This window comes from Didymella exigua, assembly GCF_010094145.1.
Source record: "Didymella exigua CBS 183.55 unplaced genomic scaffold M421scaffold_59, whole genome shotgun sequence".
Lineage (NCBI taxonomy): Eukaryota > Fungi > Ascomycota > Dothideomycetes > Pleosporales > Didymellaceae > Didymella > Didymella exigua.
In genome coordinates this window covers 47152-62768 of record NW_022984833.1, presented here as the reverse complement: position 1 = coordinate 62768, position 15617 = coordinate 47152, and the positions used below count along the sequence as shown (strand labels likewise).

Below are 15617 nucleotides of genomic sequence, written 5' to 3'. Positions count from 1 at the left end.
TTAGCTAAGCAGACAAGCGCATGTGAATGCATTCCAGGGTCAGGTGCGAGGGCATGGTGTGAAGACTCAGTCTAATTTTGCGGCAGACCATGCGGGCAATTTTTCGTCTCCCAGCACCTCAAGGAATGCGCGGTCGCTACGGGCGGAGAGGCAATCTATCACGACCCTGCATCAAAATGGGCGCATCCTCTGCAGCTCCATCGATCAAGAGCCCCATCTCTCGCAACCAGTCGCCACAGGCGTCTAGTCCTCTGCCCGCAGTCGTGTCGGCCTCTGATTGATGGTGGGCGCGCCAAGGCGGTGACGTCGCTTAGTGCCACAGCAACGGGACGCGCCCGCAGTGTTTACTTTTGACTGGATACGGGACGAGGCTGGGGTGGCAGGGCCGTGCGAGCGCCGTCGCGAGCGCCAGCAGCCGCGCCCATGCACCTGCTTTATATCGCCCGGGCGCAGCAGTCACTGGCCGCGCTCTATCCGCTGCTGCACGACTTTCTCGACCCGCGAATGTACTCCAGCTTCCACAACACGACCGCCTCGGCGGTTTCCATGCGCGCCCCGCCTGCCGACCCGTACGCGACCATGGCGCCGCCCACGCAAGACGACCCGGGCAACATCAAGGTGGTGGTGCGATGCCGGACGTTCCTGAAGCGAGGTGCGTAGCAACAGCGCCGAACAAGGAGGGCGGCCCGAGGCTGACTGCTGGCAGAGCGCGAGAAGGGCACCCGGTGCCTGATCCGCATGGACCCCGCGACTGAGAAGACGACGCTGCACGCGCCCGAGCCTGATGCCGAGGACCAGCGCAAGTCGCTCGTCGAGGACAAGCAGTTCACGTTTGACCGCTCCTTCTGGTCGCACGACGAGAGCGATGCGCACTACGCCGGGCAGGAGGACGTGTACAAGTCGTTTGGCGAGGAGTTCCTCGACCACAACTTCGGCGGCTACCACACGTGCATCTTTGCGTACGGCCAGACGGGCTCGGGCAAGAGCTACACCATGATGGGCACCGACGAGAACCCCGGGCTGATCCCGCGGACCTGCGAGGAGCTGTTCGACCGCATCCAGCACGAGCCGAAGCCTGACACGACCTACCACGTCCAGGTCTCGTACTTTGAGGTTTACAACGAGCACGTGCGCGACCTGCTCGCGCCGCCCACGGTCCCGCCCGTCTACCTCAAGATCCGCGAGAGCCCCAAGGACGGCGTCTACGTGCAGGGCCTGCGCGAGGAGGAGGCCAAGAGCTACGCCGAGATCGCGTACCATCTGAAGAAGGGCGACAGCGTACGTGGACCCCCGGTTCTGCCGACGGTAATGTACTGACACGCACGCAGAGCCGAACGGTGGCGGCCACCAAGATGAACGACACGTCGTCGCGCTCCCACGCCGTGTTTACCATTCGCCTCAAGCAAATCACGCACTCGATCACGTCGGACGAGACGATTGAGCGCACAGCGCGCATGCGTCTCGTCGACCTCGCGGGCTCAGAGCGTGCCAAGTCGACGCAGGCCACCGGGCAGCAGCTCAAGGAGGGCGGCCAGATCAACAAGTCGCTCAGCACCCTGGGCCGGGTCATCAACGCGCTGGCGGCACGTGGGCAGGACAGCAAGAGCAAGAAGCAGCGTCAGGTGATTCCGTACCGCGACTCGGTGCTCACGTGGCTGCTCCGGGACTCGCTTGGTGGAAATTCCAAGACGGCCATGGTTGCATGCATTGCGCCGGCAGACTACGAGGAGACGCTGTCGACGCTCCGCTACGCCGACCAGGCCAAGCGTATCCGCACGCGCGCGTCGGTCAACCAGGACTGCATGTCGGCGGCGCAACGGGACGCGCAGATTGCCGAGATGTCGGAGCAGATCCGCAGCCTGCAGATCAGCGTCAATGCAGCCAGTCAGCGCAAGCGGGAGGAGGCGACGGAGCTGGAGGAGTACCAGCGACAGGTGTCGATGATGCACCGGCTGATGGAGGAGAACCGCCAGGTCTCGGCTGCAAAGATCAAGGCCCTCACGAGTGAAGTGGAGGAGCTGCGGCCGGCCAATGTGCAGCTGCGCGCTGAGATGGACTCGCTGCGCCGCCATCTCGCGCTCGCTGTGGGAGAGCTCAAGAACCCCATTGTGCTGCCGCCGCCCAGGGCGGTCGGCACACCGGACTTTGAGCGCGAAGACTGGATGGACGGCGACGACGAGGCAGCGTCTGACGAAGAAGGCAGCGACGCGGGGTCAGACTCTGGGTTTGACGAGGGCGACGAGCATGACGAGCTGGCGCAGGAGCTGCACGACGAGGCGCAGGCGTTTCTGAGCGACCTGGGGCTGTTCCGCAAGAAGGTTGGCACCGACGTGGATCGGTTTGGTGTTGGGGATGCGTTGAAGCACGCGACTGGGTACGACCAGGGCGGGCATTAGGAGTAGCGTTGTTGGGTTTGTACTTGGAAAAGCGCGGGAATGGCCATGGATGCATGCAGCGACGGCGTTGGATTGGGTTGGTTTTACAGTATATAGACTGGGTAGCGTCAGTGGATGGATATCATCACGTGCAGGCATATATCATCACGTGCAGGCGTCGCAGTTGAATGTTATCACGTGCGAACGTCGCAGTTAACTATCATCACGTGCAGGCGTCGCAGTTGAATGTTATCACGTGCGAACGTCGCAGTTAACTATCATCACGTGCAAGCGTCGCAGTTGAATGTTATCACGTGCAAGCGTCAGTGGATAGTGATTTTCACGTGCAAGCGTCAGTGGATGAAGTGTTAGCCATCACGTGGCAGATGCGTGAGTGTGAGTGCAACCAACTACATAACTAGCGTCAGCGGATGAAGTGATATCACGTGAAATGCCGTCAATGCAGTGATGTCACGTGAAATGCCGTGAATGCAGTGATATCACGTGAGATGCCGTGAATGCAGTCATGGTAGGGTGTGGCTGGCCATCGGTGTGGCTGAGGCGAGCTACCCCAGCCCAGCTCGGCGCCTCGACTGCACCCACTCCACGCCGTGACAGGCTGGCCAGCATGTCGAAGCCAACCGCCAACTGGGAAAAGGTCGGCGACAAGTTCTACCGCAAGGTGCAGCTGTACACGGGCGTGTTCGACGCGGACCTCGAGCTCGAGAACTACAAGGTGGTTGGGGCGCCGTACAGCGGCGCAGTAGGTAGGCACGCGCGCCGACGCCGCCCAGACGACGAGTGTGTGTGCTGATGGGGATGCAGCAATCTACCGCGATGACGCCAAGCTGCACACATACCGCGGGCCCGGCGCGGGCAGGGCGAGCATCGACGTGTACAGCTGCGCGGGCAAGCTGATCCGCAGCATCAACGTAGGGCGCGCGCCGCACAGACGACGAGCACAAGCACGAGACTGAGACTGACGGCTGCAGTGGGACAAGGGCGCCATCAAGGGCCTCGGCTGGGCAGAGGACGAGAAGCTGCTGGTCGTCACCGAGGACGGCACCGTGCGCTGCTACGGCGACTTGCAGGGCGACTTTGCTCCCTTCACCCTGGGCCATGTGCGCATCCCCTCCCCCGGCCCATACTGACGGCTGACGGCTGACGGCTGACGGCTGACGGCTGCAGGACGCGGACCAGCACGGCGTCGTCGCCTGTCGCTTCTACAACACGGGCTTTGTCGCCCTGCTCGCCAACAACCATCTCGTCTCGGTGGCCTCGTACGCCGAGCCGCGCCCCAAGCTGCTCGCCATCCCGCCCGCCGACCCCGTCGTCGCGTGGCACATTGTCCCGCCCGCGTACTCGCTGTCGCGCTCGGTCGAGGTCGTGCTCGCCATTGGCCGCACGCTGTGGGTCGTCGACGCCTCCGAGGCCGAGGACCGCCACTTCGACGCCGGCCCCTTCCGCCACATCAGCGTCAGCCCGCGCGCCGAGTTCCTGGCCTTTTACACGGACGATGCCAAGGTGTGGGTCGTCAGCGGCGACTGGAGCGAGAAGCTCAGCGAGTACGACACCCGCGTCAGGACGGTGCCCAAGGACATGCAGTGGTGCGGCTCCAACGCCGTCGCCCTGGCCTGGGAGGACGAGGTGCACGTTGTCGGGCCCAACAGCGCCGCCACCAAGTTCTACTACGACACGTGCGTGCATCTGCTGCCGGACGTGGACGGCATCCGCTTGCTGACCAACGACGTCTGCGAGTTCCTGCAGAAGGTGCCCGACGAGACGGTCGCCGTGTTCCGTCTGGGCTCCGACTCGCCGGCCGCCAATCTGCTCGAGGCGGCGTCGTTGCTGGAGCAGAAGAGCCCCCGGGCCGACGACCTCATCCAGCTGATCCGCCCCCGCCTGGCCGAGGCCGTCGACGCCTGCATCCGCGCGGCGGCCCACGAGTACAACATCCACTGGCAGAAGGCGCTCCTCAAGGCCGCGTCGTACGGCAAGTCGGTGCTCGATCTCTGCTCGTCGGACGACTTTGTCGATACGTGTGACACGCTGCGCGTCCTGAATGCCGTGCGCTTCTACGAGATTGGCCTGCCCGTCAGCTACGACCAGTACCGCCGCATGACGCCCGAGAAGCTCATTGAGCGCCTCACCAACCGCAACGAGTACTTGCTCGCCCTGCGCGTCGCCGACTACCTGCACCTCCCCGCGAGCCACATCCATGGCCACTGGGCGCAGCAGAAAGTCCGCGTCTCCACCGACCCAGAGGACGACATTTGCAGGCTAATCGTCAAGAAGCTCGCGGGCAAGCCAGGCGTCTCGTTTGAGGACATTGCCCGCGCCGCCTACGACGAGGGCCGCATCCACCTCGCAACCTCGCTGCTGGACCACGAGCCGCGCGCGGGGAAACAGGTACCCCTCCTCCTCAGCATGAAGGAAGACACGATTGCGCTCGACAAGGCCATTGAGTCAGGCGACACCGACCTCGTGTTCCACGTGCTGTTGCACCTGCGCAAGAAACTGCCGCTCGCATCCTTTTTCCGCGTCATCAACACGCGGCCCGTGGCCACGGCGCTCGTCGAGTCGTCCGCCCGCGACCAGGACACCGACATGCTCAAAGACCTGTACTACCAGGACGACCGGCGCCTCGACGGCAGCGCCCTGCTGCTCTCGTCGGCACTGTCGCAGCCCGCGCTCCCCGCCGCGCTCGACAAGCTCAAGCTCGCCTCCAAGTACCTGGCCGACTCGCGCGATCCCCCGGCGGCCTTCCTGCGCTCCGCCCTCGACGACGCCCAGAAACTGCTGCACATGCAGACGCAGTTTGAGCGGGACCTGCAACAGTCGACCCGCGACATTCCCAACCGCGACACCACCCCCACCAGCCTCGTCGGCCTCTCCGCCGCCGACACAGTCTTCACCCTCATCAAGGAAGGCCACACGAAGCGCGCGCAGAAAGTCGTCGCCGAGTTCAAAATCGCTGAGAAGAGCTACACCTGGATCCGGCTGCGCGCGCTCGTTGCGTCGAGGCGCTTCATCGACGTCGAGGACTGGGCCAAGGCGAAGAAGAGCCCCATTGGCTGGGCGCCGTTCTTCAACGAGGTGCTCGCCGCCGGCAACTCGCGGGTCGCCAGTCTCTTCATTCCAAAGTGCACCCATCTCAGCGTCGCCGAGAGGGTCGACATGTGGCTCAAGTGCGGCTTGCTTGTCAAGGCGGGCGAGGAGGCGCACAAGGCCAGGGACACGGAGTTGCTGCTCAGTCTGAGGGATAGGGCGAGCGGGAGTGCGGCGGTTGAGATTGAGCGGCTGATTGGGGGGTTGACAAAGGGGCGGTAGGGACGTCGACCTAGACGTAGGGACTGAGGCGTGGCATGAGTACTTTGAGCCCGGTGGCTAACGCAGTAACTTGGATGACGGATTCGTTCAAAAATTCACACTGTGCCGCACGGGAAACAGTCGTTTCTGCCTTGTTCAAGTGTAGAATCCCGAGGCTGCATCTGTGGGCAAATGAGATATAGCGTCATTGGATGGGTGGGCCAGGCTGACGCCCGACAAGTGTACATAGAATGGCCAACACCAGCAAACACACGAGACATGTAGTAAACTTCTTGCAGTCTTACTCCCAAGCACAGCTGCCACAGTACTTGCGGTCTTACTCCCAAGCTCAGCTGCCACAGTACTTCTTGCGGTCTTACTCCCAAGCACAGCTGCCACAGTACCCTGCGCACATGTCCCACGAACCAGAAAGAAGACTATCGACAGGCGGCCTACCACCAATCAAAATCCGTGAACAATATCTCGTCGAGGAAGTCTCAAGCCACGGCAATACTCCCTGCTATACCGCCTGGGTGCGCGAAGAGATTGTGCGAGTTCCCCAGGGATGGTCAGCCTCGGACTTTACCATCGCAACCCAACGTCCCCAATGGTCTCTCCAGATCTACGACACGACGCCCCAAGCTGCCGATCAGGACCACCTCAAGACCCTGGCCGAGACGCTCCACAGAGAGACGCGCGAAGAGCGTGGAGCAGGTGGCCGCGACGAGCCTGATCGAATCGACGTCTGGGGCATGCCGTTTGCCGCCGACGCGTCCGAGGAGGACAGAATCGCAAAGTGCAAGGCCCACATCTCCGCCGAGATGGCTGCGAGACACACTTCTGTAGACGACGACTTTTACGTCTCAGAGTTCCATAGCCATGACCAATGGAAACGAGCCATTCTCATCATCGACCAGCCCCAAGAATCTTGGAACGAGGGTGAAGGTGGTTTCCTCGCTGTGTATTGGGATCCTCACCCCGGCTATCTGGACATGCTCGCGCAAGCGTATGATGAGGAGTACCAGGAACCAGACACGAGCGCGGTCCGCTACACGCGTGACGGGTTGGGCCAGCTGTTGGCGAGCTGGAGGAGCTTCTTCTAGCCGTTTTGCTCTGGCAGGCATCTGATGCTGCCAAAACGGCTATCGATTCCGACAGATTTCTCTGAAATGTAAAAGTAGATTCGCAATGTATTCTACGCCTGTATCTAAGCAAAAATTCTAGTCTAAACTACATCGCGGACACACCACACACTCCCCCTTGCGCCCGCGCAAGACGAATCTCCACTCTGGTCCGCCGTCCCAAACTCCAAACCTCCATCGACTGTCACTACCTAGTTGATACGGATAGTGAGCAACGGCTCATCAGGGCTGTCGAGCATACGCAGACTCCCTGTCGCAATCATATCGCGTTGCACCGCATGTCAGTCGCTGTGTCCCGTCTGTCGTCGCGGTAACGAGGATTTCGATATCCTTGACCAGAACGACTTGGCGGATGACAGGGGTACCTTTGTGAATTACTATCCCGTATGTTGGATCGGATCGGTACACGTTATATCCTTGTGTTGCGTCCATCGTCATCGAGAGAGGGAACGCGGAGGCTTCGAGAGCCCGGCAAGTTCGCCCTTTCCTGAACCGTCTAGCGCCAACTTGTGCTGATGTCACGCAATCACGCGTCTTCACCAGCCCTGGATTTTTCTGCATAGGTATAGGTATTCCGCTCCAGCAAGGACCACATTGCGAGACCTACCGATGCGTTACATGAGAAAACTCGAAGAGCGTGACTCTAATTGAGTCTTGTGAGCCACGTCGGACTGTCGCCGATGACCCGAACGAAGATGGTCAAATCCATACGCCGAGATGGCCGGTGAACGACGCAAAGTGGCAAGTACAGAAGTATCGTGACTCTTTAGTAGCCGATGATTGTGAAATAAGTATTGAGTCTTTTCACTTGCGTTCTGTCCACACCTTTCGTGCACCAGTCGAGATATCAACTGCAATAATCCTTAACCCGACTACGCAAGACCAAGTTTCCGACTTCGACTATACGACCCTGAAGGCTCCCACACTCCATAAAGACTTGCGCCGCGACTATGGCGATGTCCTATCAGCTTCAGGCTGCCGCTCGCTCACGCTCGAACGAGACGGCAGTGGAAGCAACATGCCCAAACCAGTCTCGGCTGACGCCATGCCAAGTTCGACGACAGATGGCATGCTCGGACGCTGATAGTCTGCCGAAGTGGCTTATTCCTGCTGACCAACGAGGCTGGCGACGTATTATACAGAACTTCACACCGTCCTGGGTAAGTCGCTCCTTGCTGCCTCCCTCGCAAGCAAACGATGCTAACCAAACCAGTTCGCTGTGACCATGGGAACAGGGATAGTAGGAATCCTCTTCCACGCTCTATCCAAACTCTATCCTTCATTCGAGACGCCTCTCAACATCCTCAGCACTATCTTCTTCATTCTCAACATCGTTCTCTTCGCCGTCGTCTTCCTCATCAGCATCCTGCGATACACGCTCTACCCCGCGACCTGGACACTAATGGTGCAACACCCTGTGCAGTCTCTTTTCCTCGGCACACTGCCCATGGGATTCGCAACACTCATCAATCTCTTCGTCGCTCTCTGCGTACCTGCTTGGGGTGGCCGGACGCCATACATAGCCTGGGGCATGTGGTGGATTGACGTCGTCGTCTCCATTGTGTGTTGTCTGTGGCTTCCATTCCAGATGATGACTACGCATCAGACCCGCCACGAGACGATGACAGCGGCATGGCTTCTGCCTATTGTTGCGCCCATTGTCGCAGCTGCATCTGGAGGCGTCGTGGCATCCGTGCTGCCCGATCCGCATCATGCAGTCATCACGATCGTCACCAGCTATGTCCTCTGGGGCATCGGCGTGCCGCTTGCGATAGTTATACTGACGATATACTTCCACCGCCTCGCGATCCACAAGCTGCCACCCCAGGAAGTCATCGTCAGCGTGTTCTTGCCCCTAGGGCCTATGGGACAGGGCGGTTACGCTGTGATGCAGCTCGGTATTCAGGCCGCGAAGCGTTTTCCTGAGACCGGCACCTTGCATTCCATGTCTGGGGAGGTTCTCTATGTCCTTGGCTGGGCTGTCGCCATACTTTTGTGGGGCTTCGGACTTGTTTGGCTGTTCTTCGCCATTGCGTCGATCAGCCGGAGCAGGTTTCCTTTCAACATGGGATGGTGGGGATTCACATTCCCAGTGGGTGTTTTCACCATGTCGACGATCACGATTGGAGAGGAGCTGCCCTCTGCCTTTTTCAGGATTCTGGGAACCGTGTTTGCCATCAGTGTCATGCTGCTTTGGGGTGTGGTCGCTGCTGGGACTGTAAAGAACTTGTTCTTCGGAAAGTTGGTTGAGGCGCCTTGTCTCAGAGAGATGGAAAGGCGAGCTGCAGCTGCCGCCGCCGCTGCTGAAGAGAAGGCGAAGCAAGATGTCTAAATGGCCGCTGCAGTCTGTTCTGTTTACTTAGGTCGTACAATGAGACCTACATGTTACTGCACAGTAACTATATCTGCAAGCTTTGACTTCTCTGTGATGACGCTAAATAATAAAGATGACCTTACAGACGTACGAATCTTCAGCTTCAACAGTACCTTCGGCTCAATCTCTAGCACCAGAAAAGGCTTCCTGGAGCAGTTGAAAGCCCTGGAAGCCTGTAAGAAGGCGGAGCGAGTCAATGCGAATCCGCACGCCAAGCATCAATAGGAGAATCAAGCGCCGGCGCACTCATGTACACGGTGCGGCAGTATAGTGAGCATGCGTTGAAGGTTGTGAAAGAGAAGGATGAGGAGAGGTTCTTCCGTTGAAAAATTGTGCTCTGGCAGGGGGTGATGAAGTAAAGCGAGGCGGACGCGGAGGCAATATCGGGTCAAGGATTTGCCATGGCGTTTTGAAGGATGACAAACAGATAGGACATAGGCTGCTTGCACAATCGGCCGAGAAGGACGACTCAACTGGTTTACGAGTGCGTATTTCCTGCACATAGCTGTTCTTTAACGTACCTTCACTAGACATTGCAACAGGTGTACCGCTGCAGCATGATACCGCCTGGATGTCGTAGCAGGGCAGCGGTGCCTAATCAGCCGCAGCTCTGCACTTCTTGCAGAAAGTGACCTTCTCGCCCACTTTATTGCGTCCACCAAACTGTCCTACTGCCTTATTCGCGACCTCGAACTCCTCGCCGCCACAGCGCTTGCACCTTCTTTGCTCGCTTGCTGCTGCTTCCTCACCATTCTCACTTCTTCCTTCGCTCATCTCGCTCGTCAAACGACTAATTTGACTAAGCTGGCTGACCAGACTTGCGCGTGCATTCAGTGTTGGTCTCTGACTCTGGGTGTGATCTCCCTCGCTTGCCCAGAAGAACCAGTTTTGTCCGTTGAACGCAGCGGATGAATTTGTGATGGATGGACGCTTCTCGGGTCGAGGCTCTGCTGAGATCTCAGATGGTCCGAAGGGTTTAGGTACGTTTATCTGGGGAGGCGTGGAGATCTCAGAGTAAGGTACGCCTTGCGCGGATATGCACTCTACTGATAACGAAGTCTCTGGTGTACCTGTGGGTCCAGATTCCGTGGTCTCTTCAGACTTCGTCGGCTTCAGGGCCGGTGATTCGGGTGCTCGTGATGAGCTGAGGCTGAGTGCCGCCATAGATTTGCGAGGTGATACGCTGCGACCGCTCTTCCGCCGAATAGATCCTAGCGAGTCGAAGCTACCATGTGAGATACCCTGTCGCCAAGTCATGATGCGGTCGTTGGGTGGTTGTGTGGACACTGAATCCCTCCGGGACCGACTCGTCCGCGATAAGATACTGCTCGGGCGTCCGATCTTGGATGATGCCTCCCAAGTGTCTCTTGACCGCACGCGTTGCTCGTATGCGCAGTCTTGCCTGAAGACTTTCAATGACCCTTTGTAATCAGTCGTGATGATGATGTTACCGCCTCGATGTTCGCAGCGAGCGGTATATGTAGGGCTCTCGTTCGCTCTTGGGAAGAAGTTCTGGTTTGGCGTTGGTGTTGGGAACGCAGACCCTATTTCTGCAGGCGCTCTGGAACCATTCACAGATTCAGTGTTCGATACCAGAGTGACAGGTGGTGGGTTGCACATGTCGTATATCGGATCTTCGGAGGCGCTGAGTAATACTCGTGTCTGCAACGGAGCAAACACCGTACATGTCGTGATGGAGTTGTGCGCTTCAAACATCTCCACTGGCCTATGATTCTTCTTGTCCCCTTCTAGGTCGCTTGTTGACCATATGTAAGCCTTTCGGTCTTCGCTGCCGCATACGATGTGACCAGAGCCGTCGACAAACGCTGCACGTATTTGGCTGCAGTTGTTTTCGTGACCTTTGAACTTCATGTCCAGACTCTTGTCCTTCATATTGTAAACCCGTAATCGGGAGTCATTACTCGAGACCAGGAGCTTGATCTCGCCGGAGTCACTACCTGGTGGCCAGTATGTTGCTTGGAGTCCTGTGATTTTGCTGCCTTTTGCATTCTGCCCTCTCGTTGACTTCACATGTAATTGGGCTTGCCATTTCAGGCCCTCGGTGTCATAGAAATTGCAAAGACCACCCAGTGTTCCTGCAATGCAAGTCTTGCCATCAGGACTAAAACTCACAGCCGTGATCATGTCAGGTACTGAGGCTGTGTACGCAACGCTTTTGTCTGGAATGCTCCACAGTCGCAGCTTCGAGTCCAAGGAGCCAGCCAAGAAAAATCGATCGTCCATGGGATGAAACTGGATAGACGGAACGAAGTCTGAATGCTTAAAGGTACACAAGTTCTCCTCGCGAATTATGTGCCATAGGCGCACCGTCTTATCCATGGAAGAAGACAACAGGAAATTGTTCTTTTCATGTTAGCGTTGTCACACTTTCCCCGTCGATCCGGCGTACCTTGCTCCAGCTGAGATCTAATATTGTTGCGGAGTGGCCATTGTATTCTCGGTAGGGTTTCTGCTGGAATACCGGAGCACTGAGATGCTTTGCCTCGCCTGCAGGATCGCTCTCCTCTCTCTTATGCGCGCGGCGCTCTTCTGCACTCGACAAGACCGCCCAGACGCGAATTACTTGGTCCTGTCCGCCAGCAGCAAGATATCTCCCATCTTTGCTGAACTCGGTGGCCCATATAGGGTTCTTGGTTGCTGCTGATCCGGATTGAGGCGCTGGATTTGATCCTGCGACAGGACCATTGTGCTTATCGGCGCCTGATCGTAGCTCTTGTGCTAGAAAAACACGATCAAATTCCTTCTTGCTTTTGAACTTGGTGCGGACCTTGATGTATGCTGGCGGTTGTGGGTGCTTGGGACTGAAGCCGAAGTTATCGACGTAGAGCTGAGCGTCCATGCCCTCAGGTCGAAAGTCACCAAACTCAGAGCCATTGTCACTCGCACCGTCGAGGATACTCTTCTTTTTGTTGCCGATGAAGCGACTAAGGAATGAAACGCCCTTCCTGTAGTACGGTCAGTTACCATATTGGTACCGAGGCTTGGCCTCGATATTGCGTGGTCAGGAGGGGGTGTCGACAGGCCAACCAGGTCAGCCTCAGAACGATGCGCCAACACGATATACGGCCTGATACGAAGAGTGCGCTAGGCCCGTCACGAAAATGACACATCCGGACAGCCTCGCCGTGGACATTGGTATTGGAAACTTACTTCCTATCCGCTTTTGCGCTTGCGCTCAGGTCGCGCGGTGCTTCATCGCTGTGCTTCTTGTCTGGTGTCGCCTCATGGAGCGACGTTTGAGAGTGCGCAGCATATGGGTCCGTATTCTGTGCGCGCAGCTTCTGAACAGCTGGAGCTGTGTTCGTCCTTTTGAGTATTTGCTGTATCGTGGATGCGTGGTCAGCCTCACGGTGTGCCTCGCGCGCTCGATTTGTACATACTTGCGACAGTGGATCTATGGCGGCTTCAGATGAGCGTCTTTCCCCACTACCATCGCCATTCGATGTGTCGTTCAAACGTGTCGTGGGTGAGGTGGGACTGCGAGCTTGCGCGACGAGCTTGCCGTTGCTGCCTTTAGGCTTTAGAATAAGCCATGATGCCCAGGAATATCGCGGATAGATTTCGCTGCTCACCTTCTCCATTGCTACTCGTCTTGTACGTGTCGCGTCTATGCTGTGGACTCCCAGCGCGAGAGTGTGGGTCCGTCACTTTGAACTTTGGGAACAGCTCCGTCATTGTGTCGCACCGGGCTTCGAGAGCGTGCTGGTCGTAGAAGGACTTTTCTCACACTTGACTACGGCCGAGTGCGCGCAATGACCATACCGAGAGTGGAAGGGGAGATTCATGCGTCGTTCTCAAGCAAGAATAGATGTTCAGGGCGTCCCGAACTATGGTTGCACAAAGATCTGGCTGTCGCGGGATGGCCGGGTAACGAAGTAAACAAGCTTATCGATAGATCTTGCATGCATGCCGCAGCACAACCTCTCAAACAGGCAGGACAGCGTCGTAAATCTGGCAATAAACCTGACCGGTCAAGGATAGCTACAAAGTCATTATGGCGGTGGTGGTGCGAGGGAAGTGTAAGCAGCCGTCTCACCTAGTGCTTGTCGCGCGTTGCATCACTCTTGCTTAGAAGCTGTTGCTGAGGCCGCAGAATCGGTGACGTCACTTATATTGGACAACTCGAGATCTCTTGAAAACGCTTTTTGCGTTCCCGAAGTTCGTAGAGAAAGACGTGTTCATAAACAACTGCAGTCGGAGTAGGGATCTCATTGTTCAATAGGCTTGGAGTTCGGGCCTTCTCGTTGATTCGCTGTTCAAGCTCGCGTGGCGTCATGGTGCAGAGCACCGGCCAAGGTCTTGCGGAACATTACAGAGAAAGATCTGGAAAAGGTCATTATTTAATAATTGTATTGAACTGATCATTACTCTGAAGCCATCAACGTCCATTGTGCGAAACTGCAACATCCAAGATACGTCGCTGAACACGACCACCAACGCCAGTACTCCAAAATGCAGAAAAGAGGTATCAAAAGTAGCAATGCAAGCCGTCCATAGTGGAGATGCACGCAGTCTCACTCTGAAGATGCAGAGATGAATGCAAGTAGAGGTAACCCAGCACCCCATGCCCAAAGTCCAAAAGGTATACAGCGCGAAATGTTGGCAATATGGCAGGTAAGAAAGCAAAAGTCTAGCAGAGCAGGGCGTCTAGAAGTCCTCCTCAAAGCAGAAGTCTCCAGACATGCCCTGTGCCTCAGCAGGAGGCGAGGAGCCCTCTACTTGCTGCTCTGCCTTCTTTGTGCTAGCCATGACACCAGCCTTCTGGTAGTCACCGACACGCTTCTCGAAGAAGTTGGTCTTGCCGGCCAGCGAGATATTCTCCATGAAGTCGAAGGGGTTGGTAGCGTTGTAGTGCTTGGGATTGCCGAGAGCCAAGAGGAGACGGTCGGCAACGAACTCGATGTACTGGCACATGAGGGTAGCGTTCATGCCGAGCAGCGCACAGGGAAGGGCATCTGACAAAAACTCCTGCTCGATTGTGACAGCCTCGGTGATGATGGCCGCGACAGCATCCTTGCTGGGGCGGTTGTTAAGGAGAGAGAACAGCAGGCAGGCGAAGTCTGTATGCATGCCCTCGTCACGAGAAATGAGCTCGTTGGAGAATGTGAGACCGGGCATGAGACCACGCTTCTTCAGCCAGAAGATGGACGCGAACGAACCGCTGAAGAAAATGCCCTCGACAGCGGCGAAGGCAACCAGACGGTTGGCGAAGGTGGAGTTCTTGTCAGAGATCCATCGCAGAGCCCAGTCGGCCTTCTTGCGGATGCAGGGAACTATGACACGTTAGTATGGTTGTCATGTAGTCTGGATGGAACCAATTTACTGTTGTCAATGGCATTGAAGAGGTATGTGCGCTGCTTGGGCTCGCTGATGTATGTGTCGATGAGGAGCGAGTATGTCTCGGCGTGGACGTTCTCCATCATGATTTGGAAGCCGTAGAAGCATCGAGCCTCAGGGATCTGTACCTCGCCGGAGAAACGCTCGACAAGGTTCTCGTTGACGATGCCATCGGAGGCGGCGAAGAAGGCGAGGACGTGGGAGATGAAGAAGCGCTCGTCGTCGTTGAGACGCTTGTTCCAGTCGTGCAGGTCCTTGGAGAGATCGATCTCCTCGGCGGTCCAGAAGGAAGCCTCGGCCTTCTTGTACATTTGCCAGACCTAAGAAGGATGGTGTTAGTCTTGCTCATGCTTGTCGCGTCAGAAGACGCGTTGAACGCGCCGGCACTTACATCATGGTATTTAATGGGGAAGAGAACGAAGCGCTGAGGGTTCTCTTGCAGAATGGGCTCCTCAGCCTCCTCAGGCTTGATGGTTGGTGCAACAGAGTGTACCTTCTTCTCGACCTCGTCGGCAGCATCGAGGTCAGGAATGCCGACGATGGGCTTGTATGTGTTCTCCTTGTCTGCAGACGAGAAGTCGATCTTCTTCACTGGTGAATCAGACATCTTGAGCGTGTCAACGGCAGATGCTACCTGCACACGCGTTAGTCGAGACGCGTCTTTCAGATGTTTTGGTGATACGCGTACCTGCTTGGATGGTGTGGATTGGAGAGCAGACATTGTGAGGAAAACGATAATTTGTGCAGTGCTGTAATGTACTCTACAAAGCAACCGTGGGAGTCTAGAATGGACGCGGTAGTAGGAAGGTAAAGTGTTGATGCTGTTGATGTCGGGTGTCTGTGTCGAGGACTGCGATACTTATGGGACGAGACTTAGCTCACACGCGAGGAAGGCGCGATGGCCAAGGGTAGTGGGGTCGCGCCTTCCGTGTCTGAAAAACGCTATGACGTGAACCACGAGCAAAAGTGATCGCAGCCGCCTTGTGATGCGACACAACACGCTGCTTTAACAACAATTCTCCTGATCGTGAAGACGAATCTGCGCATTGCAACGACACT

At 57.0% G+C, this 15617-nt stretch overlaps 6 protein-coding genes across 6 annotated transcripts; 4 read left to right on the top strand and 2 right to left on the bottom strand.

Moving 5' to 3' along the window:
• The first annotated feature begins 21 nt into the window (after positions 1-21).
• On the top strand, positions 22-2550 carry M421DRAFT_426456 (kinesin). Its single transcript, XM_033594395.1, has 4 exons — positions 22-38; positions 87-652; positions 707-1278; positions 1329-2550. The coding sequence occupies exons 2-4, from the start codon at positions 424-426 to the stop codon at positions 2394-2396; spliced, it is 1869 nt and encodes a 622-aa protein (XP_033443084.1). The 5' UTR covers positions 22-38; positions 87-423; the 3' UTR covers positions 2397-2550.
• Positions 2551-3003: 453 nt separating this feature from the next.
• M421DRAFT_76970 (vacuolar protein sorting-associated protein) lies at positions 3004-5705 on the top strand (the record flags this gene model as incomplete). The annotated part of the gene is made up of 4 exons (XM_033597279.1): positions 3004-3142; positions 3201-3307; positions 3368-3496; positions 3564-5705. The coding sequence occupies 4 exons, from the start codon at positions 3004-3006 to the stop codon at positions 5703-5705; spliced, it is 2517 nt and encodes an 838-aa protein (XP_033443083.1).
• Positions 5706-6097: 392 nt separating this feature from the next.
• Positions 6098-6787, top strand: M421DRAFT_10182 (uncharacterized protein; the record flags this gene model as incomplete). The annotated part of the gene is made up of 1 exon (XM_033586688.1): positions 6098-6787. One exon carries the CDS (start codon positions 6098-6100, stop codon positions 6785-6787), a length of 690 nt encoding a protein of 229 aa, XP_033443082.1.
• Positions 6788-8051: 1264 nt separating this feature from the next.
• Positions 8052-9158, top strand: M421DRAFT_76908 (C4-dicarboxylate transporter/malic acid transport protein; the record flags this gene model as incomplete). The annotated part of the gene is made up of 1 exon (XM_033597273.1): positions 8052-9158. One exon carries the CDS (start codon positions 8052-8054, stop codon positions 9156-9158), a length of 1107 nt encoding a protein of 368 aa, XP_033443081.1.
• Positions 9159-9311: 153 nt separating this feature from the next.
• Positions 9312-13385, bottom strand: M421DRAFT_426452 (WD40 repeat-like protein). The gene is made up of 5 exons (XM_033594394.1): positions 12794-13385; positions 12602-12732; positions 12372-12541; positions 11611-12166; positions 9312-11564 (listed from the first exon to the last, which is right to left on the bottom strand). Exons 1-5 carry the CDS (start codon positions 12894-12896, stop codon positions 9795-9797), a joined length of 2730 nt encoding a protein of 909 aa, XP_033443080.1. The 5' UTR covers positions 12897-13385; the 3' UTR covers positions 9312-9794.
• A 161-nt stretch (positions 13386-13546) lies between these two features.
• M421DRAFT_426451 (ribonucleoside-diphosphate reductase subunit M2) lies at positions 13547-15406 on the bottom strand. Its single transcript, XM_033594393.1, has 4 exons — positions 15247-15406; positions 14950-15192; positions 14545-14878; positions 13547-14494 (listed from the first exon to the last, which is right to left on the bottom strand). Exons 1-4 carry the CDS (start codon positions 15277-15279, stop codon positions 13869-13871), a joined length of 1236 nt encoding a protein of 411 aa, XP_033443079.1. The 5' UTR covers positions 15280-15406; the 3' UTR covers positions 13547-13868.
• Positions 15407-15617: the final 211 nt, after the last annotated feature.